The sequence below is a fragment of the Salvelinus namaycush genome, chromosome 14 (genome assembly GCF_016432855.1).
Source record: "Salvelinus namaycush isolate Seneca chromosome 14, SaNama_1.0, whole genome shotgun sequence".
Classification (NCBI taxonomy): domain Eukaryota; kingdom Metazoa; phylum Chordata; class Actinopteri; order Salmoniformes; family Salmonidae; genus Salvelinus; species Salvelinus namaycush.
The window spans coordinates 1891340-1918552 of record NC_052320.1 but is presented as its reverse complement, the minus strand read 5'-3'; the positions used below and the strand labels follow the sequence as shown (position 1 = coordinate 1918552).

Here is a 27213-nt window from a genome sequence, read left to right as displayed (position 1 = left end):
GTGTGAAATACTTGTATGCTTGAGGAATTGTAATTATGAGATTTCTGTTATTTGAATTTGGCGCCCTGCACTTTTACTGGCTGTTGTCATATCGACCCCGTTAACGGGATTGCAGCCCTAAGAAGTTTTTAAGACACTGACAGCTTACAGACGGTAGGAAAATAAGGTCACAGTTATGAAAACTCAGGATACTAAAGAGGCCTTTTTACTGACTCTGAAAAACACCAAAATAAAGATGCCCAGGGTCCCTGCTCATCTGCGTGAATGTGCCTTAGTCATGCTACAAGGAGGCATGAGTACTGCAGATGTGGCCAGGGCAATAAATTGCAATGTCCATACTGTGAGACGCCTAAGACAGCGCTACAGGGAGACAGGATGGACAGCTGATCATCCTCGCAGTGGCAGACAACGTGTAACAACACCTGCACAGGATCGGTACATCCGAACATCACACCTGCGGGACAGGTACAGGATGGCAACAACAACTGCCCGAGTTACACCAGGAACACACAATCCCTCCATCTGTTCTCAGACTGTCCGCAATAGGCTGAGAGAGGCTGTCGTAAGGCAGGTCCTCACCAGACATCACCAGCAACAACGTCGCCTGTGGGCACAAACCCACCTTCGCTGAACCAGACAGGATTGGCAAAAGTGCTCTTCACTGACGAGTCGCGGTTTTGTCTCACCAGGGGTGATGGTCAGATTCGCGTTTATCGTCGAAGGAATGAGCGTTACAACGAGGCCTGTACTCTGGAGCGGGATCAATTTGGAGGTGGAGGGTCCGTCATGGTCTGGGGTGGTGTGTCACAGCATCATCGGACTGAGCTTGTTGTCATTGCAGGCAATCTCAATGCTGTGCATTACAGGGAAGATATCCTCCTCCCTCATGTGGTACCCTTCCTGCAGGCTCACCCTGCTCATCATCCAGGCTCAATGCCACCAGCCATACTGCTCGTTCTGTGCATGATTTCCTGCAAGACAGGAATGTCAGTGTTCTGCCATGGCAAGCGATGAGCCCGGATCGCAATCCCATTGAGCTCATCTCGGACCTGTTGGATCGGAGGGTGAGGGCGCCTTGGTGGAAGAGTGGTGTAACAAATCTGGTGCAGTCCACGAGGAGGAGACGCACTGTAGTACTTAATGCAGCTGGTGGCCACACCAGATACTGACTGTTACTTTTGATTTTGACCCCCCCTTTGTTCAGGTACACATTATTCTATTTCTGTTAGTCACATGTCTGTGGAACTTGTTCAGTTTATGTCTCCGTTGTTGAATCTGGTTATGTTCATACAAATATTTACACATGTTAAGTTTGCTGAAAATAAACGCAGTTGACAGAGAGGACGTTTCTTTTTTTGCTGAGTTCATTACAACTTTCAAGAATAAGTTGAAAGCCAGAATGAGTTCCTTAAAAATAATATATATATATATATATATATATATACAGTTGAAGTTGGAAGTTTACACACACTTAAGGTGGAGTCATTAAAACTGTTTTTTCATGCACTCCACAAATTTCTTGTTAACAAACTATAGTTTTGGCAAGTCGGTTAGGACATCTACTTTGTGCATAACACAAGTCATTTTTCCAACAATTGTTTACAGACAGATTATTTTACTTATAATTCACTGTATCACAATTCCAGTGGGTCAGAAGTTTACATACACTAAGTTGACTGTGCCTTTAAACAGCTTGGCAAATTCCAGATAATTATGTAATGGCTTTAGAAGCTTCTGATAGGCTAATTGACATCATTTGAGTCAATTGAGGTGTACCTGTGGATGTATTTCAAGGCCTACCTTCAAACTCAGTGCCTCTTTGCTTGACATCATGGGAAAATCAAAAGAAATCAGCCAAGACCTCAGAAAACAAGTTGTAGACCTCCACAAGTCTGGTTCATCCTTGGGAGAAATATCTAAGCACCTAAAAGTACGACGTTCATCTGTACAACCAATAGTATGCAAGTATAAACACCATGGGACCACGCAGCCGTCATACCGCTCAGGAAGGAGACGCGTTCTGTCTCCTGGTGATGAACGTACTTTGGTGCGAAAAGTGCAAATCAATCCCAGAACAACAGCAAAGGACCTTGTGAAGATGTTGGAAGTAACAGGTACAAAAGTATCTATATCCACAGTAAAATGAGAACTACAGTATATCGACATAACCTGAAAGGCCGCTCAGCAAGGAAGAAGCCACTGCTCCAAAACTGCCATAAAAAGCCAGACTACGGTTTGCAACTGCACATGGGGACAAAGATGGTACTTTTTGGAGAAATGTCCTCTGGTCTGATGAAACAAAAATAGAACTGTTTGCCCATAATGACCATTGTTATGTTTGGAGGAAAAAGGGGGAGGCAGGCAAGCCGAAGAACATCATCCCAACCGTGAAGCACGGGGGTGGTAGCATCATGTTGTGGGGGTGCTTTGCTGTAGGAGGGACTGATGCACTTAACAAAATAGATGTCACCATGAGGAAGGAAAAGTATGTGGATATATTGAAGCAACATCTCAAGACATCAGTCAGGAAGTTAAAGCTTGGTCGCAAATGGGTCTTCCAAATGGACTCAGTTACACCAGCTCTGTCAGGAGGAAAGGGCCAAAATTCACTCAACTTATTGAGGGAAGCTTGTGGAAGGCTACCAGAAACGTTTGACCCAAGTTAAACAGTTTAAAGGCAATGCCACCAAATACTAATTGAGTGTATGTAAACTTCTGACTCACTGGGAATGTGATGAAAGAAATAAAAGCTGAACTAAATCATTCTCTCTACTATTATTCTGACATTTCACTTTCTTAAAATAAAGTGGTGATCCTAACTGACCTAAAACAGGGAATTTTTACTAGGATTAAATGTCAGGAATTGTGAAAAACAGAGTTTAAATGTATTTGGCTAAGGTGTACAGTCGTGGCCAAAGGTTTTGAGAAAGACACAAATATTAATTTGCAAATGGCAATTTGCATATACTCCAGAATGTTATGAAGAGTGATCAGATGAATTGCAATTAATTGCAAAGTCCCTATTTGCCATGCAAATAAACTGAATCCCCCCCAAAAACATTTCCACTGCATTTCAGCCCTGCCACAAAAGGACCAGCTGACATCATGTCAGGGATTCTTTCGTTAACACAGGTGTGAGTGTTGACGAGGACAAGGCTGGAGATCACTCTGTCATGCTGATTGAGTTCGAATAACAGACTGAAGCTTCAAAAGAAGGGTGGTGCTTGGAATCATTGTGCTTCCTCTGTCAACCAATGTTACCTGCAAGGAAACACGTGCCGTCATCATTGCTTTGCACAAAAGGGCTTCACAGGCAAGGATATTGCTGCCAGTAAGATTGCACCTAAATCAACCATTTATCGGATCATCAAGAACTTCAAGGAGAGCGGTTCCATTGTTGTGAAGAAGGCTTCAGGATGCCCAAGAAAGTCCAGCAAGCGCCAGGACCGTCTCCTAAAGTTGATTTAGCTGCGGGATCGGGGCACCACCAGTACAGAGCTTGCTCAGGAATGGCAGCAGGCAGGTGTGAGTGCATCTGCACGCACAGTGAGGTGAAGACCTTTGGAGGATGGCTTGGTGTCAAGAAGGGCAGCAAAGAAGCCACTTCTCTCCAGGAAAAACATCAGGGACAGACTGATATTCTGCAAAAGGTACAGGGATTGGACTGCTGAGGACTGGGGTAAAGTCATTTTCTCTGATGAATCCCCTTTCCGATTGTTTGGGGCATCAGGAAAAAAGCTTGTCCGGAGAAGACACGGTGAGCGCTACCATCAGTCCTGTGTCATGCCAACAGTAAAGCATCATGAGACCATTCATGTGTGGGGTTGCTTCTCAGCCAAGGGAGTGGGCTCACTCACAATTTTGCCTAAGAACACAGCCATGAATAAAGAATGGTACCAACACATCCTCCGAGAGCAACTTCTCCCAACCATCCAGGAACAGTTTGATGACGAACAATGCCTTTTCCAACATGATGGAGCACCTTGCCATAAGGCAAAAGTGATAACTCAGTGGCTCGGGGAACAAAACATCGATAATTTGGGTCCATGGCCAGGAAACCCCCATACTTTAATCCCATTGAGAACTTGTGGTCAATCCTCAAGAGGCGGGTGGACAAACAAAACCCCACAAATTCTGACAAACTCCAAGCATTGATTTTGCAAGAATAGGCTGCCGTCAGTCAGGATGTGGCCCAGAAGTTAATTGACAGCATGCCAGGGTGGATTGCAGAGGTCTTGAAAAAGAATGGTCAACTGCAAATATTGACTCTTTGCATGAACTTCATGTAATTGTCAATAAAAGCCTTTGACACTTATGAAATGCTTGTAATTATACTTCAGTATTCCATAGTAACATCTGACAAAAATATCTAAAGAAACTGAGGCAGCAGACTTTGTGAAAATTAATATTTGTGTAATTCTCAACTTTTGACCACGACTGTATGTAAACTTTCGACTTCAACTGTACATACAGCTCTGGATAAAATTAAGAGACCAAAATTATCAGTTTCTCTGGTTTTACTGTTTATAGGTATGTGTTTTTTTTGGGGTAAAATAAACATTTTTGTTTCATTCTATTAACTACTGACAACATTTCTCCCAAATCCCTGTCATGGCCAGCCCAATATGTTCTAGTCAGATTTCTCCCAAATCCCAAATAAAAATATTGTCATTTAGAGCATTTATTTGCAGAAAATGACAACTGGTCAAAATAACAATAAAGATGCAGTGTTGTCAGACCTCCAATAATGCAAAGAAAATACATTCATATTCATTTTTAATCAACCCAATACTAATGTTTTAACTTAGGAAGAGTTCAAAAATCTATATTTGGTGGAATAACCCTGATTTTCAATCACAGCTTTCATGCGTCTTGTCATGCTCTCCACCAGTCTTTCACATTGATGTTGGGTGACTTTATGCCACTCCTGGTGCAGAAATTCAAGCAGCTCGGCTTTGTTTGATGACTTGTGACCATCCATCTTCCTCTTGATCACATTCCCAGAGGTTTTCAATGGGGTTCATGTCTGGAGATTGGGCTGGCCATGACAGGGTCTTGATCTGATGGTCCTCCATCCACACCTTGATTGACCTGGCGTGTGGCATGGATCGTTGTCCTGCTGGAAAAACCTATCTTCAGAGTTGGGGAACATTGTCAGAGCAGAAGGCAGCAAGTTTTCTTCCAGGACAACCTTGTACGTGGATTGATTCATGCGTCCTTCACAAAGACAAATCTGTCTGATTCCAGCCTTGCTGAAGCACCCCCAGATCATCACCGATCCTCCACCAAATTTCACTTGGGTGCGAGACCTGGAGAGGCCTACAAGCCACAGTGTCTAGCACCCACTGTGAAATTTGGTGGAGAATGAATTTATTCATACCATTTCATCCTTCCACGAGATATAGTCCCGACACAAATCTAGGGTTACTACATTTACATTTACATTTAAGTCATTTAGCAGACGCTCTTATCCAGAGCGACTTACAAATTACTACCCAAGCCAGGTATAGTTTTTTTTCTCCGGTATCTTCAGTATTTCCAGTATATGAGTTATGCTTCTTAATAGGTTTTACTGTATGTGTGTGTCAGGGTCATTAGGCTAAGGGAAGTCATTACCCAGTCCCGGTAGGCCATTAGACCTGTGCTCGGAAGCCATTGACCGAACCTTTGGGTACCAGTAGACATTCACCACATACTGTGTGTGTCCATATTCTTTTTGGTATCATTGCTATGGTTATGCCACCAATATAATCTATGGTTGGAAATCTGGGCTATTAAGAGGGGTAATCAGGTTAAGATGGACGTAAACAGAACCAAGACAGAGAGATAATGGTGGCGAGAAGCCAAGGGGTATGGATCATTTACATAAAAATAAATGGCTATGTATGTTATGTAAGGATGAAACTGTGTAAAAGGTGTGTGCCGAGACTAGGAAGACAGTTGCTCTGCAGACCAGCTCGCCTCTATTGCTTTTGTAATAAAGTCTATCTTGTTTCCACAAACTCGGAGGTGCTTTGTTTTTTTGAGGGAAACTTGAGGACAATTTTCCACCACACTGGCTGGTCGTTCGTTCTATGCGTTCGGTTGCCAGAAACGCGACCCAGTTGTTAAGTATTTTTGTTTGACCAAGCCGTTCATTCTAAATATTCTATTGCCATACAGGCTGGCAACATTCTTATCCCTTGCTTGCTAGCTAGCCAACTACGACTAAATAACAGTCACGTCAAACAGTGCCCCCAGGATAACAACAAAGTAGCTGCATTTGAATTTGTTTAAGCTGTTTTCTAGTGACATTTATTTGGATACATCCATAACAATGTAGGTAATGTAGAGAGAAGATATTGCTCTGAACAGCAGTGGTATGTTTACCTTATGGGAAAAGCCGCTCATCAGAACACTGTTCCTGGCCAGCTCACACATGTCACAGGAGCTGAGCTTCCACACCTGAGCAGCGATGCTGTACTCCTCCATGAGGGGCTCCTGGAAAGGGACAGTATCGAATACAAGACAATCGTTTACAGACGTAGGGCTGGATTCAATCCGTATCGCAGAAGATCCCCATTATAGCTCGATTGAAATGTGAAGGCAATGTTCCTGCTTTCACGGTGAACACTTTTAAATGTTGACACGGATCGTCCGCGATTCTTCCACGATACGGATTGATTCCACCCCATACTGTTATAGTACGTTACGCATATCTAGGATTTTGTCTTTTGTGTGTAGAGCAAGGGTTTTTATCCATTCATTGTGTTAAGTAGTCATTACGTCACCGACCGTCATCTACACTATCTACCAACTTACTGTCTTTTGTGTGTAGAACACAAAACGCTTTTTATCAATTTTCAGACATTTTGGTAAATGAGCATTTATTGGCTAAAGATGAGAAGAGATTAATGTGTTTTTTTCCCCACTCTTAATGATAGCATGGGGTTGTTCAATGACAGACATGCATTTGTTTAAAATCTATCACTTGATGGTTTCATTTCAGAGAGACAAATACAGTAACCATGTTAATTTGAAAAGATTCCGATCCAGATAAACAATGGATATATAGCTAGCGTAAAATCTATGAATTCAAAATCAGAGAACAGTAATATTTTACACACTTGTGAAGGTACCCATAAGCAATAATTTATGATGGAAAAAATATATATATATAAAATGTGTATATATATATATCCTCTTCAGGATTGGTGGGTCCACCTCGGGACGGTTGAGCTAACGTAGGCTAATGCAATTAGCATGAGGGTGTAAGTAACAATACCATTTTCTTCAGTGCTGCAGACATTTTTTAGTACCCTTCCCCAGATCTGTGCCTCGACACAATTCCGTCTCAGAGCTCTATGGACAATTCCTTCGACCTCATGGCTTGGTTTTTGCTCTGACATGCACTGTCAACTTTGGGACCTTATATAGACAGGTGTGTGTCTTTCCAAATCATGTCCAATCAATTGAATTTACCACAGGTGGACTCTAATCAAGTTGTAGAAACATCTCAAGGATGAATAATGGAAACAGGATTAACCTGAGCTCAATATCGAGTCTCTTGGCAAAGAGTCTGAATACTTATGTAAAAAAGGTATCTGTTTTTATATTTTAATACATTTGCAACAATTTCTAAAAACCTGTTTTCGCTTTGTCATTATGGGCTATTGTGTGTAGATTACCGAGGATTTTTTATTTATTTAATCCATTTTAGAATAAGGCTGTAACGTAACAAAATGTGGAAAAAGTCAAGGGGTCTGAATACTTTCCGAAGGCACTGTATACTGCACTTCCCTAAACAATATAGTGCATTATTTTTTGACCAAAGCCCTATGCCATTCAGGATGCAGGCATAATGTTGTGTGGAGCACTCTGTCATTTGCAGTTGAGTCACATCACCAACCTTAGTGAAGTGGAACTGTAGAGGGTCGTCAGTGGACAGTGACACCATGAGTCCTCTGGACAGATATTCTGGCAGGGGGTTACGGTGGTAGCTGAGGAACAGGCTGTTGTTGCTGAGAGGAGACATGGCGATGCCGATCTGAGCCAGGTAGTACAGGTACTGCAGCACAGGGGCCTGAAGGAGAGAGGGGAGGAGATGGGTTGTGTTATATGTTCTGTTGTGGTCCGTAATCCCTTGTGACTGAAAACATTGTTGATACAGAAGAACAACAATTAGGCTTAGATTGTTCACAAGATCATACTAGAGCCCTCAAACTCAACTCTGGACCTCGAAGCAAGTTCCAATGCATTTTTTCATTGTTCCCTACACATTTTTTTTAATTTTTATTTCACCTTTATTTAACCAGGTAAGCTAGTTGAGAACAAGTTGTAAATCTCATTTACAACTGCGACCTGGCCAAGATAAAGCAAAGCAGTGCGACACAAACAACAACACAGAGTTACACATGGAATAAACAAGCGTACAGTCAATAACACAATAGAAAAAAAAGAACGTCTATATACAATGTGTGCAACTGGCGTGAGGAGGTAGGCAATAAATAGGCCATAGTAGCGAAGTAATTACAGTTTAGCAAATTAACACTGGAGTGATAGATGAGCAGATGATGATTTGCAAGTAGAAATACTGGTGTGCAAAAGAGCAGAAAAGTAAATAAAAACAATATGGGGAGGTAGGTAGATTGGGTGGGCTATTTACAGATGGGTTATGTACAGCTGCAGCGATCGGTTAGCTGCTCAGATAGCTGATGTTTAAAGTTAGTGAGGGAAATATAAGTCTCCAACTTCAGCGATTTTTGCAATTCATTCCAGTCATTGGCAGCAGAGAACTGTAAGGAAAGGCGGCCAAAGCAGGTGTTGGCTTTGGGGATGACCAGTGAGATATACCTGCTGGAGCGCGTGCTATGGGTGGGTGTTGTTATCGTGACCAGTGAGCTGAGATAAGGCGGAGCTTTACCTAGCATAGACTTATAGATGACCTGGAGCCAGTGGGTCTGGCAACGAATATGTAGCGAGGGCCAGCCGACTAGAGCATACAGGTCGCAGTGGTGGGTGGTATAAGGGGCTTTGGTGACAAAACGGATGGCACTGTGATAGACTGCATCCAGTTTGCTGAGTAGAGTATTGGAAGCTATTTTGTAAATGACATCGCCGAAGTCGAGGATCGGTAGGATAGTCAGTTCTACGAGGGTATGTTTGGCGGCGTGAGTGAAGGAGGCTTTGTTGTGAAATAGGAAGCCGATTCTAGATTTAATTTTGGATTGGAGATGTTTAATATGAGTCTGGAAGGAGAGTTTACAGTCTAGCCAGACACCTAGGTATTTGTAGTTGTCCACATATTCAGAACCATCCAGAGTAGTGATGCTAGTCGGGCGGGCGGGTGCGGGCAGTGAACGGTTGAAAAGCATGCATTTGGTTTTACTGGCATTTAAGAGCAGTTGGAGGCCACGGAAGGAGTGTTGTATGACATTGAAGCTCGTTTGGAGGTTAGTTAACACAGTGTCCAAAGAAGGGCCAGATGTATACAGAATGGTGTCGTCTGCGTAGAGGTGGATCAGGGAATCGCCCGCAGCAAGAGCAACATCATTGATATATACAGAGAAAAGAGTTGGCCCGAGAATTGAACCCTGTGGCACCACCATAGAGACTTCCAGAGGTCCGGACAACAGGCCTTCCGATTTGACACACTGAACTCTATCAGAGAAGTAGTTGGTGAAACAGGCGAGGCAGTCATTTGAGAAACCAAGGCTGTTGAGTCTGCCAATAAGAATACGGTGATTGACAGAGTTGAAAGCCTTGACCAGGTCGATGAAGACGGCTGCACAGTATTGTCTTTTATTGATGGCGGTTATGATATCGTTTAGTACCTTGAGCGTGGCTGAGGTGCACCCGTGACCAGCTCGGAAACCGGATTGCACAGCGGAGAAGGTACGGTGGGATTCTAAATGGTCAGTGATCTGTTAATTAACTTGGCTTTCGAAGACTTTAGAAAGGCAGGGCAGGATGGGTAAAGGTCTCATTTAGGAACTCATTTAGACCTGGGACACCAGGCGTGTGCAATTAATTATCAGGTAGAACAGAAAACCAGCAGGACCTCGTAAGGTAAGAGTTGATTAGCACTGTACTAGAGTGTAGATGACTGAGGCCTCCGGACCTCGTAGGGTAAGAGTTGATTACCCCTGTACTAGTGTAGATGACTGAGGCCTCCGGACCTCATAGGGTAAGAGTTGATTATCCCTATACTAGAGTGTAGATGACTGAGGCCGAGGCCTTGTCCTAGTTGTAGTGTGTGAAATAGAGAGACCATCCAGTCAGTAATTTTCTAAGCAGTAGTTCACGGGAGATGTTCAGTTGTATTTAGGGGCTAGTAGTTAGGGGCTAGTAGTTAGGGGCTCGGTTCTAGTAGTTAGGGGCTTGGTGCTAGTAGTTAGGGGCTAGTAGTTAGGGGCTCGGTTCTAGTAGTTAGGTGCTAGTAGTTAGGGGCTAGGTGCTAGGAGTTAGGGGCTAGTAGTTAGGGGCTAGGTGCTAGGAGTTAGGGGCTAGTAGTTAGGGGCTAGTAGTTAGGGGCTCAGTGCTAGTAGTTAGGGGCTAGGTGCTAGGAGTTCGGTGCTAGAGGTTAGGGGCTAGTAGTTAGGGGCTAGTAGTTAGGGGCTAGTAGTTAGGGGCTTGGTGCTAGTAGTTAGGGGCTAGGTGCTAGTAGTTAGGGGCTAGGTGCTAGGAGTTAGGGGCTAGGGGGTAAGAGTTAGGGGCTGGGGGTAAGAGTTAGGGGCTAGGTGCTAAGGTGTACAGTACCTTCCTGAGCAGCAGTCCATGGGAGATGTTCTCTGACAGCATGAAACCTGACACCAGGTGATGGATAGGCCCCGCCTCCCCACAGTGAGGACGCAGCACCAAGGTGTTGAAACCTCTCTGCCTATAACACACATAGAGATATCATTGATCGATAGATAGATTGATCGATAGATTGATTGGTTGTACACACAGTCACAGAGATACGGTGTGGATGAGATTCAACCATATATACTGTAACTCAACTACACAGACAGAGAAAGAGAGAGGGTCTGTATAAGACTTTAGCAACACAGTATAAATCCCCCAAGAGCCAATGTCCGTGTCCAAACGGAAATCTAATTAGATTATTATAACATTTTTTTCCACCAAAATCCATCTTTTTAAACTACAGATATCTGCTTTTTACATGGGCTGTGTCTCAATCCACCACATTTGCCAGTGGCCCTTCCGCATCTACAGCGGTGTTTGTCAGACCAGGAGACATCCCAAACATCTGTCTGCAGGGTTCAAACGGTTTGGCCTACAAACCAATATGACAATACATTTTTTTATTTTACCTTTATTTAACTAGGCAAGTCTGTTAAGAACACATCTTTATTTACAATGACGGCCTACAACGGCCAAACCCGGACGACGCTGGGCCAATTGTGCGCCGCCCTATGGGACTCCCAATCACGGCCGGTTGTGATACAGCCTGGATTCGAACCAGGGTGTCCGTATTAACGCCTAAAGCACTGAGATGCAGTGCCTTAGACCGCTGCGTCACTCGGGATTCGCAGCCACAGTTTATGGAAGATGCCAAAACAGCTGTTTCTGAATAATAAACAATGCCATGCTGGTGGGTGGTAACCTTCAAATAAAACCCAGCCCCGAATGAAACATAGGCTGTAAAGCGTTAGTATGCCATATTATAGGAAAAGACACCGCATTCACAAGGATTTGTACGAAGTGGGCAGTTCGGATTTGTCACTTCTACTAAGGGGTTCTACTAAACTAACATATGGAATTGTTTTAAGATGATCATACCATTGATTTGTCACTTCTACTAAGGGGTTCTACTAAACTAACATATGGAATTGTTTTAAGATGATCATACCATTGATTTGTCACTTCTACTAAGGGGTTCTACTAAACTAACATATGGAATTGTTTTAAGATGATCATACCATTGATTTGTCACTTCTACTAAGGGGTTCTACTAAACTAACATATGGAATTGTTTTAAGATGATCATACCATTGATTTGTCACTTCTACTAAGGGGTTCTACTAAACTAACATATGGAATCGTTTTAAGATGGTCATACCATGGATCATTTAGCTATTTGATTTATAATTTTAGGACCCCTGTAGGTATATAAGAATATATAGATTTGATCAAACATTGAATATGGTCTTACTGCTATTAGCCCATAGAAACACATAGTATAATACAGTTATACGTGGAATAACAGATAGTCAAAAAATACATCTAAGGGAAGTATGTTTTGAAGTGTCTGTCCTATATCTGAGAGATATAAGACATTTTACCGTGGAATGACCCTTATACCTTTATCGTGGAATGACCCTTATATCTTTTATCGTGGAATGACCCTTATATCTTTTATCGTGGAATGACCCTTATACCTTTATCGTGGAATGACCCTTATACCTTTTATCGTGGAATGACCCTTATATCTTTTATCGTGGAATGACCCTTATACCTTTATCGTGGAATGACCCTTATACCTTTAGCGTGGAATGACCCTTATACCTTTAGCGTGGAATGACCCTTATACCGTTAGTGTGGAATGACCCTTATACCTTTATCGTGGAATGACCCTTATACCTTTTATCGTGGAATGACCCTTATACCTTTTATCGTGGAATGACCCTTATACCTTTTATCGTGGAATGACCCTTATACCTTTTATCGTGGAATGACCCTTACTGTTCCTAGGCCGTCATTGAAAATAAAAATTTGTTCTTAACTGACTTGCCTAGTTTACTGGTGTGGGCGTTTAAATACATGTAATTTTTGTCCTTGAAACATTTAATTGAAATACTGTAGAATTCTATTCATTCCTATGGAGGACTGCTTCTTCTGGGGAGTGCCAATATGGCCGACCGGTAGCTTCTAAGCCTCTCTTTAGCCAATACATAGCATAAGTAATCTAGGTTTTTTATACATCAGTGGTTATAACTAACCGGATTCAGTTTATCAACCAGCTGATTATTAGAAATAGGTACACAACTAGATTAGGGTTGGACTGAAAAACCTACAGGAGATGTGGCTCTCCACGAGAACCCTGATCTAGCTACTGTTCCCACACATAGCCAAGCGTTTACAGTGATAAGATAACATGTCAATGTAATGACAGAATCAGTGTAAATGGTATAGTGTCATGTGGTCTCGTACCTGCGCAGGTGGTTGAGCACGGCCATGTTAGCGTACATATAGTACAGGTAGTAGGCATAAGGAGGGTTGTCTTCCACAGTCCAGTTGACTGGCAGAGGACTCTCCATGTTGAAGCAGTGTTGCTCTGGTTTAGACTCATCGTCCACACTGTCGAGGCCCACCACCTGAACACATACAGACATGCACACACCACTGTCATGGTCATCATCGTGGTTCTGTGTGGCTCAGATGGTAGAGCATGGAGCTTGTATCATGAGGATTGTGGGTTTGATTTCCGCTGGGGCCACCTATACGAAAAAGTATCCATGTACTACTGTACGTTACTTTGGATAAAAACATCTGCTATGGCATATTTTTGTATTTTTTATTAAACCTTTATTTAACTAGGCAAGTCAGTTAAGAACAAATTCTTATTTTCCAATGACGGCCTACCCCAGCCAAACCCTCCCCTAACCCAGACGAAGCTGGGCCAATTTTGCGTCGCCCTATGTGTTGTAATAAGGCCTGGGATTTGAACCAGGGTCTGGTTCTAGCACTGACATGCAGTGCCTTAGACCACTGCGCCACTCGGGAGCCCTATATTCTTCTATATCGTCATCAAATACAGGGTCCTCTGAACCCCTGAACCTTGTTGTTTACTCACGTGTTGTAGGAAGAGGTGCAGCTCACGGTGCCTGGCGGGGTCGATGGTGACCTCGAACAGAGGCATGAAGATGTTATCCAGCAGCTCCTGGAAGTTACACAGCTGCTTCTTGGTGTGGTACACATCACTGTGGAGAGAGAGACAAAAGTCTCACAAAGAGAGAGGCAGGAAGTGAAGTAGGGGAAAACCAAACAAGACAGACTTCTCCTTGAATAGAGGTTAGTTGTACTCACAAGACAGAGTTCTCCTTGAATAGAGGTTAGTTGTACTCACAAGACAGAGTTCTCCTTGAATAGAGGTTAGTTGTACTCACAAGACAGTTCTCCTTGAATAGAGGTTAGTTGTACTCACAAGACAGTTCTCCTTGAATAGAGGTTAGTTGTACTCACAAGACAGTTCTCCTTGAATAGAGGTTAGTTGTACTCACAAGACAGACCTCTCCTTGAATAGAGGTTAGTTGTACTCACAAGACAGACCTCTCCTTGAATAGAGGTTAGTTGTACTCACAAGAGTCGTGGGACCTGCACCAGCCAGCGTACGTTGTTAGAGTAGACTTGGTGTTTGACGGCCCACTGGGCCAGCTTGTCCCATTCGTCTCTGCAGCGGCCGCAGATGGACAGACGCAGCTCCACGTTCTGGTATTTACTCTCCTCCAGGTCAGCCATCACCTCCTGAGGAGCAGAGACACACACCGGTCAGCAGGTGGCGCCAAGTACTACACAACTTTACAAGAATACAGTACAACACTCAGCTTTATTGACAACTGCTGGAACTAGGACTAAGAATTCAAACACTTGTCCTGATTGGACAAGTAGAGTCTTTACTATATTGATGATGCACTCATTCAGCAAGGAACCTTGATGATGTGTCCAAAGTATTTCCCCTGCACGTGGTTGTCTGTCTTGATGAAGATCTCTCTCAGGATGGACTCCCCAATGGGGTTGTATTTGGCGTTGAACTTGTCAAAGCGATGGAAAGTGTTGCGGTCCTGTGATGAGAAAGGGGGGGCAGTAAGACTCAATCAATGTTAAGATTTCAAGTCAGCTAGTCGTCTGTCTTCAACGTGCAGCGGTGATCGACAAGTTCAACGAAAAAGCTCTCAGAAATAGAACGACTGTTCATTCATATTTCTCCGTAAAACTCTCAGACAGAGCTATGAATGCAAGGACTGACCATCCATTATGTCAACAGTATAGTTTTAACCTTGTTTTGAGGCTATGTAGTGTTTGTTTACATTTACTTTGTTTACAAACATTGGAGTAAAACAAGATTATATTGTGGGTTCTGATGGGGGACAACAGTTGAACTCATGAGCTCATGAGGCATTTATACATTTATAAATGGCATTTATAAACCTACCACTGGTAAAGTTTATAATTTATATGTATGATACCTACTACTAGTATAGTTCATTATATATGTATGATACCTACTACTAGTATAGTTTATATTATATGTGCATGATACCTACTACTACTACTACGGGGCGGCAGGGTAGCCTAGTGGTTAGAGCGTTGGGCTAGTAACCGAAAGGTTGCAAGTTCAAATCCCCGAGCTGACAAGGTACAAATCTGTCGTTCTGCCCCTGAACAAGGCAGTTAACCCACTGTTCCTAGGCCGTCATTGAAAATAAGAATGTGTTCTTAACTGACTTTCCTAGTTAAATAAAGGTTAAATGTAAGTCGCTCTGGATAAGAGCGTCTGCTAAATGACGTAAATGTAGTCTAGTTTATAATATATATGTATGATACCTACTACTAGTCTAGTGTATAATATATATGTATGATACCTACTACTAGTCTAGTTTATATTATATATGTATGATTCCTACTACTAGTATAGTTTATATTATATATGTATGATACCTACTACTAGTCTAGTGTATAATATATATGTATGATTCCTACTACTAGTCTAGTGTATAATATATATGTATGATACCTACTACTAGTATAGTTTATATTATATGTGTATGAAACCTACTACTAGTATAGTTTATATTATATATGTATGATACCTACCAGTATAGTTTATAATATATATGTATGATACCTACTACTAGTCTAGTGTATAATATATATGTATGATTCCTACTACTAGTCTAGTTTATATTATATATGTATGATTCCTACTACTAGTATAGTTTATATTATATACACTGCTCAAAAAAATAAAGGGAACACTTAAACAACACAATGTAACTCCAAGTCAATCACACTTCTGTGAAATCAAACTGTCCACTTAGGAAGCAACACTGATTGACAATAAATTTCACATGCTGTTGTGCAAATGGAATAGACAAAAGGTGGAAATTATAGGCAATTAGCAAGACACCCCCAATAAAGGAGTGGTTCTGCAGGTGGTGACCACAGACCACTTCTCAGTTCCTATGCTTCCTGGCTGATGTTTTGGTCACTTTTGAATGCTGGCGGTGCTTTCACTCTAGTGGTAGCATGAGACGGAGTCTACAACCCACACAAGTGGCTCAGGTAGTGCAGCTCATCCAGGATGGCACATCAATGCGAGCTGTGGCAAGAAGGTTTGCTGTGTCTGTCAGCGTAGTGTCCAGAGCATGGAGGCGCTACCAGGAGACAGGCCAGTACATCAGGAGACGTGGAGGAGGCCGTAGGAGGGCAACAACCCAGCAGCAGGACCGCTACCTCCGCCTTTGTGCAAGGAGCAGCAGGTGGAGCACTGCCAGAGCCCTGCAAAATGACCTCCAGCAGGCCACAAATGTGCATGTGTCTGCTCAAACGGTCAGAGACAGACTCCATGAGGGTGGTATGAGGGCCCGACGTCCGCAGGTGGGGGTTGTGCTTACAGCCCAACACCGTGCAGGACGTTTGGCATTTGCCAGAGAACACCAATATTGGCAAATTCGCCACTGGCGCCCTGTGCTCTTCACAGATGAAAGCAGGTTCACACTGAGCACGTGACAGACGTGACAGAGTCTGGAGACGCCGTGGAGAACGTTCTGCTGCCTGCAACATCCTCCAGCATGACCGATTTGGCAGTGGGTCAGTCATGGTGTGGGGTGGCATTTCTTTGGGGGCCGCACAGCCCTCCATGTGCTCACCAGAGGTAGCCTGACTGCCATTAGGTACCGAGATGAGATCCTCAGACCCCTTGTGAGACCATATGCTGGTGCGGTTGGCCCTGGGTTCCTCCTAATGCAAGACAATGCTAGACCTCATGTGGCTCGAGTGTGTCAGCAGTGTGTCAGCAGTTCCTGCAAGAGGAAGGCATTGATGCTATGGACTGGCCCGCCCGTTCCCCAGACCTGAATCCAATTGAGCACATCTGGGACATCATGTCTCGCTCCATCCACCAACGCCACGTTGCACCACAGACTGTCCAGGAGTTGGCGGATGCTTTAGTCCAGGTCTGGGAGGAGATCCCTCAGGAGACCATCTGCCACCTCATCAGGAGCATGCCCAGGCGTTGTAGGGAGGTCATACAGGCACGTGGAGGCCACACACACTACTGAGCCTCTTTTTGACTTGTTTTAAGGACATTACATCAAAGTTGGATCAGCCTGTAGTGTGGTTTTCCACTTTCCACTTTCCACTCCAAATCCAGACCTCCATGGGTTGATAAATTTGATATCCATTAATCATTTTTGTGTGATTTTGTTGTCAGCCCATTCAACTATGTAAAGAAAAAAGTATTTAATAAGAATATTTCATTCATTCAGATCTAGGATGTGTTATTTTAGTGTTCCCTTTATTTTTTTGAGCAGTGTATGTATGATACCTACTACTAGTCTAGTGTATAATATATATGTATGATACCTACTACTAGTCTAGTGTATATTATATATGTATGATACCTACTACTAGTATAGTATATCATATATACTGTATGTTGAAACCTACTACTAGTCTAGTGTATAATATGTACAGTACCAGTCAAAAGTTTGGAGACACCTACTCATTGTGTTTTTCTTTATTTTTACTATTTTCTACATTGTGAATAATAGTGAAGACATCACAACTATGAAATCATGTTGTAACCAAAAAAAAGTGTGAAAGAAATCAAAATATATTTTATATTTTAAAATTCTTGACAACTTTGCACACTCTTGGCATTGTGCGGGCATTTTCTGTTAAACCATACTAATGCTTGTGTACTAAAATATCATTCTTTAAGCCGAGGCATTGGGCTTGAGATTGTTAAAGAAATAAATCATATAAGATAGAAAAGTGTGTGTTTATTAGTGTCGGCCGATTCTGTGTGTGTGTGTGTGTGTGTGTGTGTGTGTGTGTGTGTGTGTGTGTGTGTGTGTGTGTGTGTGTGTGTGTGTGTGTGTGTGTGTAGAATGACCCCATGATGTCTGGGCGCTCAGCCAAGAGTTGAGAGAAACTAACTGGTTCCTCTTAGCTTAACTGAAGACAGGGCAAAGTGTTATATCCTGCACATAAGTGATAAAGCTGTTGTCCTGTTTGGAGCCTGTTTCTCAGGGCGAAAGATTCATGCCTTGGCCGACAGTCAAAGGCGCGTGCTTGCACAACTTGGGGGAACCGTTGAGCTACTGTTAGAGGAGTGTGTGAGGGCATTTTGAAGATAAACCTTACTACTAATGGATGTGTACTGAAATAGCTGTCTTTAAGCCTAGGCATTGGGCTTGAGATTGTCAAAGAAACTAACTCATACAAGATAGTAAAATGTGTGTGTATTAATAAGAGGCCTGTTCTAACTGTTCTGTGTGTGTAGAATGACCCCATGACATCCGGGCGCTCAGCCAAGAGCTGACAGAAACTAACTGGTTCCTCTTAGCTTAACTGGAGACAGGGCAAAGTGTTATATCCTGCACATGCCTTGTCCGTCAGTCAAAGGCGCATGCTTGCCCAATTTTGGGGAACCGTTGAGCTACTGTTTGAGGGAAGTATGTCTGGAGTGACTTTCTGTCATTCTGGCCCCTATTGTCCTCACTCAGTTGTGACAGACTGAGGCAACCTTTTCACCCAGTTGTCTCCCCTCACAGGGAAACCGCAGACCCCAGGGAAACCGCAGACCCCAGGGAATCCGAGAGACCCCAGGGAATCCGCAGACACCAGGGAAACCGCAGACCCCAGGGAATCCGCAGACCCCAGGGAATCCGCAGACCCCAGGGAATCCGAGAGACCCCAGGGAATCCGCAGACCCCAGGGAAACTGCAGACACCAGGGAAACCGCAGACCCCAGGGAATTCGCGAGACCCCAGGGAATTCGCGAGACCCCAGGGAATCCGCAGACCCCAGGGAAACCGCAGACACCAGGGAATCCGCAGACCTCAGGGAATCCGAGAGACCCCAGGGAATCCGCAGACCCCAGGGAATCCGCAGACCCCAGGGAAACCGCAGACCCCAGGGATTCCGCAGACCCCAGGGATTCCGCAGACCCCAGGGATTCCGCAGACCCAAGGGATTCCGCAGACCCCAGGGAAACCGCAGACCCCAGGGAAACCGCAGACCCCAGGGAAACCGCAGACCCAAGGGATTCCGCAGACCCAAGGGATTCCGCAGACCCCAGGGAAACCGCAGACCCCAGGGAAACCGCAGACCCCAGGGAATCCGCAGACCCCAGGGAATCCGCAGACCCCAGGGAAACCGCAGACACCAGGGAATCCGCAGACCCCAGGGAATCCGCAGACGCCAGGGATTCCGCAGACCCCAGGGATTCCGCAGACCCCAGGTATTTCGCAGACCCCAGGGAAACCGCAGACCCTAGATAATCCGCAGACCCCAGATAATCCGCAGACCCTAGATAATCCGCAGACCCCAGGGAAACCGCAGACCCCAGGGAAACCGCAGACCCCAGGGAATCCGCAGACACCAGGGAAACCGCAGACCCCAGAGAAACCGCAGACCCCAGGGAATCCGCAGACCCCAGGGAATCCGCAGACCCCAGGGAATCCGCAGACCCCAGGGATTCCGCAGACCCCAGGGATTCCGCAGACCCCAGGTATTTCGCAGACCTCAGGGAAACCGCAGACCCTAGATAATCCGCAGACCCCAGATAATCCGCAGACCCCAGGGAAACCGCATTCCTGACAGGAGCAGACAAAGACCCGCCTAAGGATCCAAAAGGAAGACGGGTGGGTGGATACCACCTCCCGAACATAGTATAAAAAGAGAGGTGAAATTGGTCAATTTAAATCAATAGGGTCAAGAAAATAGTAAATAAAATAAAATGAAGCCCCTGTTGAGGGTACGCTCAGAGCGAGGTCTTCCTTAAGAGGGCCACAGCTGAGGTAACGAACAGGACTGAGTTGAATTGATAAGAGTGTTTAAGTGAGGTATCCTTGGACATAATTGTTAATTAGCCAGTTGTGGGCAACAAAAACTCCAGATCCGTGGTACTGCGTTGATCAACAGTAGGACTGGTGAGATTAAATGTGGAGTGAGGGACCAGAGTGCGAGTGCACTCGGCTTGGCGAAGCTCATTGAACGAGGGACCAGAGTGCAGGTGACTCCTTGCGAGGGCATTTGACTTGGTGAAGTTCAATTTATAATGTGGAGGGACTGGAGGGCGAGTGGTCTTGCGAGGGCACTCAGCTCAGTAAAGCTCAATGTATAACGTGTATGTAATTGATCAAATGTTTTGTTGTAAATGAGGTAAACAGGCATGCCATGGGTTACTATTGTTAGATGTTATTGTGAGTGTTTTGTTATTGGATTTTGGGACCGAGTTAGATAGTTAGATAGGAGATATGGGTACTCTGTCGGCAGTTTTGCATATTTGGGTAAACATAAAAGGAGTTATACCACAGCGGTTGCAATAGGTAACATTCCCGTGTGGAGACAACATCCTGTTCTGGGACCATTGATTAGGCAATACTCTGAGGGTAATATATATATATATATATTTTTAAGGGGTGGATCAGCTTTAATATTGCGGATAGATTGTTGCTTCCATCAATGTAATTGTCTCCATCAATTTCCGCAATTTCCTATTCGCTATTATTAGAGGTTAATATTGGCAACCCTTGGCAAAATTGGCCAAATCTAAAAACAGCGTTAACCAGTTTTCCTCGTCTGTTCGTGTTCCTATGTGTGTGTGAATGTGATATGAGAGTTGTGTGTGAGTGTATAAATAAGTGTTCATCTGAAGTTTGGATAATAACATATAAAAATTGTCATATTAAGAGATTGGAATTTTGTATAATAAACTGATTTAAATGTGTATAATAAACTGATTTAAATTTGGATAATACGTTTTGATATATAGCGTTATCTTGGGGTTCTGTCCATCACTGCCCATCATAGAATGTCACGGGGTAGCGGCAAGTCTATAATTCTGGAAGTCTAGAGTTTTTGGATTCTGCTGGGAGTGTAGCAAGCGGGAGTAGTTGGAAACACACATGGAGTGGTTAATTAATGTGAGTATCTAAGATTTCTACGTTATATATTGATTCTGTGAAGATATGAAAAAATGATGATGAATTGTACGTGTGTATAATAAATGACTAGAGATTTCATGAAGTAATGATGGAACGAAACGATAAATAATATACTAACTTGCGCAACCAGACGTATGTCGGGTGGGAAAATAATAAATACACGTTTTTCTGAGTTGGTCCCCTTTATGGATCATTTGATAAGAGATAAGGTTAAAGCATTATATGACTGTCTAAATGCTTATAGGAATTTCTCCATCCGGGTAATACATTTAGAGAAAACTGGCCTGAAAAATATATTTTTCACAGTAAGAGATGAGTTGCTATATTTATTGAATAGATCCTTTTCCCCATACAGTTACAGCGAATTAAGATGGAATCTCGACGTAACGTATACCGTCATACAGAGCCAAAATGGGGGTTTCCATCAAACTCATTGTCTTTGTGGAGCTAATGTGATGCAGTAAAGTAATGTAAATATGTTGCTTGACAAAATATATTCTGCTTTTTATTATTACAAGGTGCAAGATCTGGTTTATAAGTCAATGAATGTCGATTTAACTCATTGACTGCTAATAAATCCCCATTGTGCATGTGAAAACATCTGCGGAAAAACACTTTAATGAACTTTAAGGCTATTTTCTGGCAAAAATGTGTCGTTTTTAAGTGCCAGATGTTAAGACTACAGACCAAAGTACTGACTGTTTCTGATTGTCATTTCAATAGCATTGGGTCTGTGTTACTGACTGTTTCTGTATGTCATTTCAATAGCATTGGGTCTGTGTTACTGACTGTTTCTGTATGTCATTTCAATAGCATTGGGTCTGTGTTACTGACTGTTTCTGATTGTCATTTCAATAGCATTGGGTCTGTGTTACTGACTGTTTCTGATTGTCATTTCAATAGCATTGGGTCTGTTACTGACTGTTTCTGATTGTCATTTCAATAGCATTGGGTCTGTGTTACTGACTGTTTCTGTTTGTCATTTCAATAGCATTGGATCTGTGTTACTGACTGTTTCTGATTGTCATTTCAATAGCATTGGGTCTATGTTACTGACTGTTTCTGATTGTCATTTCAATAGCATTGGGTCTGTGTTACTGACTGTTTCTGATTGTCATTTCAATAGCATTGGGTCTGTGTTACTGACTGTTTCTGATTGTCATTTCAATAGCATTGGGTCTGTGTTACTGACTGTTTCTGATTGTCATTTCAATAGCATTGGGTCTATGTTACTGACTGTTTCTGTATGTCATTTCAATAGCATTGGGTCTGTGTTACTGACTGTTTCTGATTGTCATTTCAATAGCATTGGGTCTGTGTTACTGACTGTTTCTGTATGTCATTTCAATAGCATTGGGTCTGTGTTACTGACTGTTTCTGATTGTCATTTCAATAGCATTGGGTCTGTGTTACTGACTGTTTCTGATTGTCATTTCAATAGCATTGGGTCTGTTACTGACTGTTTCTGATTGTCATTTCAATAGCATTGGGTCTGTGTTACTGACTGTTTCTGATTGTCATTTCAATAGCATTGGGTCTATGTTACTGACTGTTTCTGTATGTCATTTCAATAGCATTGGGTCTGTGTTACTGACTGTTTCTGATTGTCATTTCAATAGCATTGGGTCTGTGTTACTGACTGTTTCTGTATGTCATTTCAATAGCATTGGGTCTGTGTTACTGACTGTTTCTGATTGTCATTTCAATAGCATTGGGTCTGTGTTACTGACTGTTTCTGTATGTCATTTCAATAGCATTGGGTCTGTGTTACTGACTGTTTCTGATTGTCATTTCAATAGCATTGGGTCTGTGTTACTGACTGTTTCTGATTGTCATTTCAATAGCATTGGGTCTGTTACTGACTGTTTCTGATTGTCATTTCAATAGCATTGGGTCTGTGTTACTGACTGTTTCTGTTTGTCATTTCAATAGCATTGGATCTGTGTTACTGACTGTTTCTGATTGTCATTTCAATAGCATTGGGTCTATGTTACTGACTGTTTCTGATTGTCATTTCAATAGCATTGGGTCTGTGTTACTGACTGTTTCTGATTGTCATTTCAATAGCATTGGGTCTGTGTTACTGACTGTTTCTGTATGTCATTTCAATAGCATTGGGTCTGTGTTACTGACTGTTTCTGATTGTCATTTCAATAGCATTGGGTCTGTGTTACTGACTGTTTCTGATTGTCATTTCAATAGCATTGGGTCTGTTACTGACTGTTTCTGATTGTCATTTCAATAGCATTGGGTCTGTGTTACTGACTGTTTCTGTTTGTCATTTCAATAGCATTGGATCTGTGTTACTGACTGTTTCTGATTGTCATTTCAATAGCATTGGGTCTATGTTACTGACTGTTTCTGATTGTCATTTCAATAGCATTGGGTCTGTGTTACTGACTGTTTCTGATTGTCATTTCAATAGCATTGGGTCTGTGTTACTGACTGTTTCTGATTGTCATTTCAATAGCATTGGGTCTGTGTTACTGACTGTTTCTGATTGTCATTTCAATAGCATTGGGTCTATGTTACTGACTGTTTCTGTATGTCATTTCAATAGCATTGGGTCTGTGTTACTGACTGTTTCTGATTGTCATTTCAATAGCATTGGGTCTGTGTTACTGACTGTTTCTGTATGTCATTTCAATAGCATTGGGTCTGTGTTACTGACTGTTTCTGATTGTCATTTCAATAGCATTGGGTCTGTGTTACTGACTGTTTCTGATTGTCATTTCAATAGCATTGGGTCTGTTACTGACTGTTTCTGATTGTCATTTCAATAGCATTGGGTCTGTGTTACTGACTGTTTCTGTTTGTCATTTCAATAGCATTGGATCTGTGTTACTGACTGTTTCTGTATGTCATTTCAATAGCATTGGGTCTATGTTACTGACTGTTTCTGATTGTCATTTCAATAGCATTGGGTCTGTGTTACTGACTGTTTCTGATTGTCATTTCAATAGCATTGGGTCTGTGTTACTGACTGTTTCTGATTGTCATTTCAATAGCATTGGGTCTGTGTTACTGACTGTTTCTGATTGTCATTTCAATAGCATTGGGTCTATGTTACTGACTGTTTCTGTATGTCATTTCAATAGCATTGGGTCTGTGTTACTGACTGTTTCTGATTGTCATTTCAATAGCATTGGGTCTGTGTTACTGACTGTTTCTGTATGTCATTTCAATAGCATTGGGTCTGTGTTACTGACTGTTTCTGATTGTCATTTCAATAGCATTGGGTCTATGTTACTGACTGTTTCTGATTGTCATTTCAATAGCATTGGGTCTATGTTACTGACTGTTTCTGATTGTCATTTCAATAGCATTGGGTCTATGTTACTGACTGTTTCTGATTGTCATTTCAATAGCATTGGGTCTGTGTTACTGACTGTTTCTGATTGTCATTTCAATAGCATTGGGTCTTTGTTACTGACTGTTTCTGAATGTCATTTCAATAGCATTGGGTCTATGTTACTGACTGTTTCTGATTGTCATTTCAATAGCATTGGGTCTATGTTACTGACTGTTTCTGATTGTCATTTCAATAGCATTGGGTCTGTGTTACTGACTGTTTCTGTTTGTCATTTCAATAGCATTGGATCTGTGTTACTGACTGTTTCTGTATGTCATTTCAATAGCATTGGGTCTATGTTACTGACTGTTTCTGATTGTCATTTCAATAGCATTGGGTCTGTTACTGACTGTTTCTGATTGTCATTTCAATAGCATTGGGTCTGTGTTACTGACTGTTTCTGATTGTCATTTCAATAGCATTGGGTCTATGTTACTGACTGTTTCTGTATGTTATTTCAATAGCATTGGGTCTGTGTTACTGACTGTTTCTGTATGTCATTTCAATAGCATTGGGTCTGTGTTACTGACTGTTTCTGAATGTCATTTCAATAGCATTGGGTCTATGTTACTGACTGTTTCTGATTGTCATTTCAATAGCATTGGGTCTGTTACTGACTGTTTCTGTTTGTCATTTCAATAGCATTGGATCTGTGTTACTGACTGTTTCTGTATGTCATTTCAATAGCATTGGGTCTATGTTACTGACTGTTTCTGATTGTCATTTCAATAGCATTGGGTCTGTTACTGACTGTTTCTGATTGTCATTTCAATAGCATTGGGTCTGTGTTACTGACTGTTTCTGATTGTCATTTCAATAGCATTGGGTCTATGTTACTGACTGTTTCTGTATGTTATTTCAATAGCATTGGGTCTGTGTTACTGACTGTTTCTGTAAGTCATTTCAATAGCATTGGGTCTGTGTTACTGACTGTTTCTGAATGTCATTTCAATAGCATTGGGTCTATGTTACTGACTGTTTCTGATTGTCATTTCAATAGCATTGGGTCTGTGTTACTGACTGTTTCTGATTGTCATTTCAATAGCATTGGGTCTGTGTTACTGACTGTTTCTGATTGTCATTTCAATAGCATTGGGTCTGTGTTACTGACTGTTTCTGATTGTCATTTCAATAGCATTGGGTCTATGTTACTGACTGTTTCTGATTGTCATTTCAATAGCATTGGGTCTGTGTTACTGACTGTTTCTGATTGTCATTTCAATAGCATTGGGTCTGTGTTACTGACTGTTTCTGTATGTCATTTCAATAGCATTGGGTCTGTGTTACTGACTGTTTCTGATTGTCATTTCAATAGCATTGGGTCTATGTTACTGACTGTTTCTGATTGTCATTTCAATAGCATTGGGTCTATGTTACTGACTGTTTCTGATTGTCATTTCAATAGCATTGGGTCTATGTTACTGACTGTTTCTGATTGTCATTTCAATAGCATTGGGTCTGTGTTACTGACTGTTTCTGATTGTCATTTCAATAGCATTGGGTCTTTGTTACTGACTGTTTCTGAATGTCATTTCAATAGCATTGGGTCTATGTTACTGACTGTTTCTGATTGTCATTTCAATAGCATTGGGTCTATGTTACTGACTGTTTCTGATTGTCATTTCAATAGCATTGGGTCTGTGTTACTGACTGTTTCTGTTTGTCATTTCAATAGCATTGGATCTGTGTTACTGACTGTTTCTGTATGTCATTTCAATAGCATTGGGTCTATGTTACTGACTGTTTCTGATTGTCATTTCAATAGCATTGGGTCTGTTACTGACTGTTTCTGATTGTCATTTCAATAGCATTGGGTCTGTGTTACTGACTGTTTCTGATTGTCATTTCAATAGCATTGGGTCTATGTTACTGACTGTTTCTGTATGTTATTTCAATAGCATTGGGTCTGTGTTACTGACTGTTTCTGTATGTCATTTCAATAGCATTGGGTCTGTGTTACTGACTGTTTCTGAATGTCATTTCAATAGCATTGGGTCTATGTTACTGACTGTTTCTGATTGTCATTTCAATAGCATTGGGTCTGTTACTGACTGTTTCTGTTTGTCATTTCAATAGCATTGGATCTGTGTTACTGACTGTTTCTGTATGTCATTTCAATAGCATTGGGTCTATGTTACTGACTGTTTCTGATTGTCATTTCAATAGCATTGGGTCTGTTACTGACTGTTTCTGTTTGTCATTTCAATAGCATTGGATCTGTGTTACTGACTGTTTCTGTATGTCATTTCAATAGCATTGGGTCTATGTTACTGACTGTTTCTGATTGTCATTTCAATAGCATTGGGTCTGTGTTACTGACTGTTTCTGATTGTCATTTCAATAGCATTGGGTCTATGTTACTGACTGTTTCTGTATGTTATTTCAATAGCATTGGGTCTGTGTTACTGACTGTTTCTGTAAGTCATTTCAATAGCATTGGGTCTGTGTTACTGACTGTTTCTGAATGTCATTTCAATAGCATTGGGTCTATGTTACTGACTGTTTCTGATTGTCATTTCAATAGCATTGGGTCTATGTTACTGACTGTTTCTGTATGTTATTTCAATAGCATTGGGTCTGTGTTACTGACTGTTTCTGATTGTCATTTCAATAGCATTGGGTCTATGTTACTGACTGTTTCTGATTGTCATTTCAATAGCATTGGGTCTGTGTTACTGACTGTTTCTGATTGTCATTTCAATA

General features: G+C 42.2%; 1 protein-coding gene across 1 annotated transcript in view; it reads right to left on the bottom strand.

Annotated features, from left to right (window-relative positions):
- The window catches only part of LOC120059543 (AMP deaminase 2-like), a 49078-nt gene that overhangs the window by 975 nt on the left and 20890 nt on the right, over positions 1-27213 (bottom strand). The window contains exons 10-16 of the mRNA XM_039008675.1: positions 14634-14765; positions 14285-14448; positions 13778-13904; positions 13135-13298; positions 10738-10858; positions 7889-8062; positions 6370-6480 (exon numbers count right to left, since the gene is read on the bottom strand). Coding sequence (XP_038864603.1) covers positions 6370-6480; positions 7889-8062; positions 10738-10858; positions 13135-13298; positions 13778-13904; positions 14285-14448; positions 14634-14765 — 993 coding nt within the window. The remainder of the gene's footprint in view (positions 1-6369; positions 6481-7888; positions 8063-10737; positions 10859-13134; positions 13299-13777; positions 13905-14284; positions 14449-14633; positions 14766-27213) is intronic.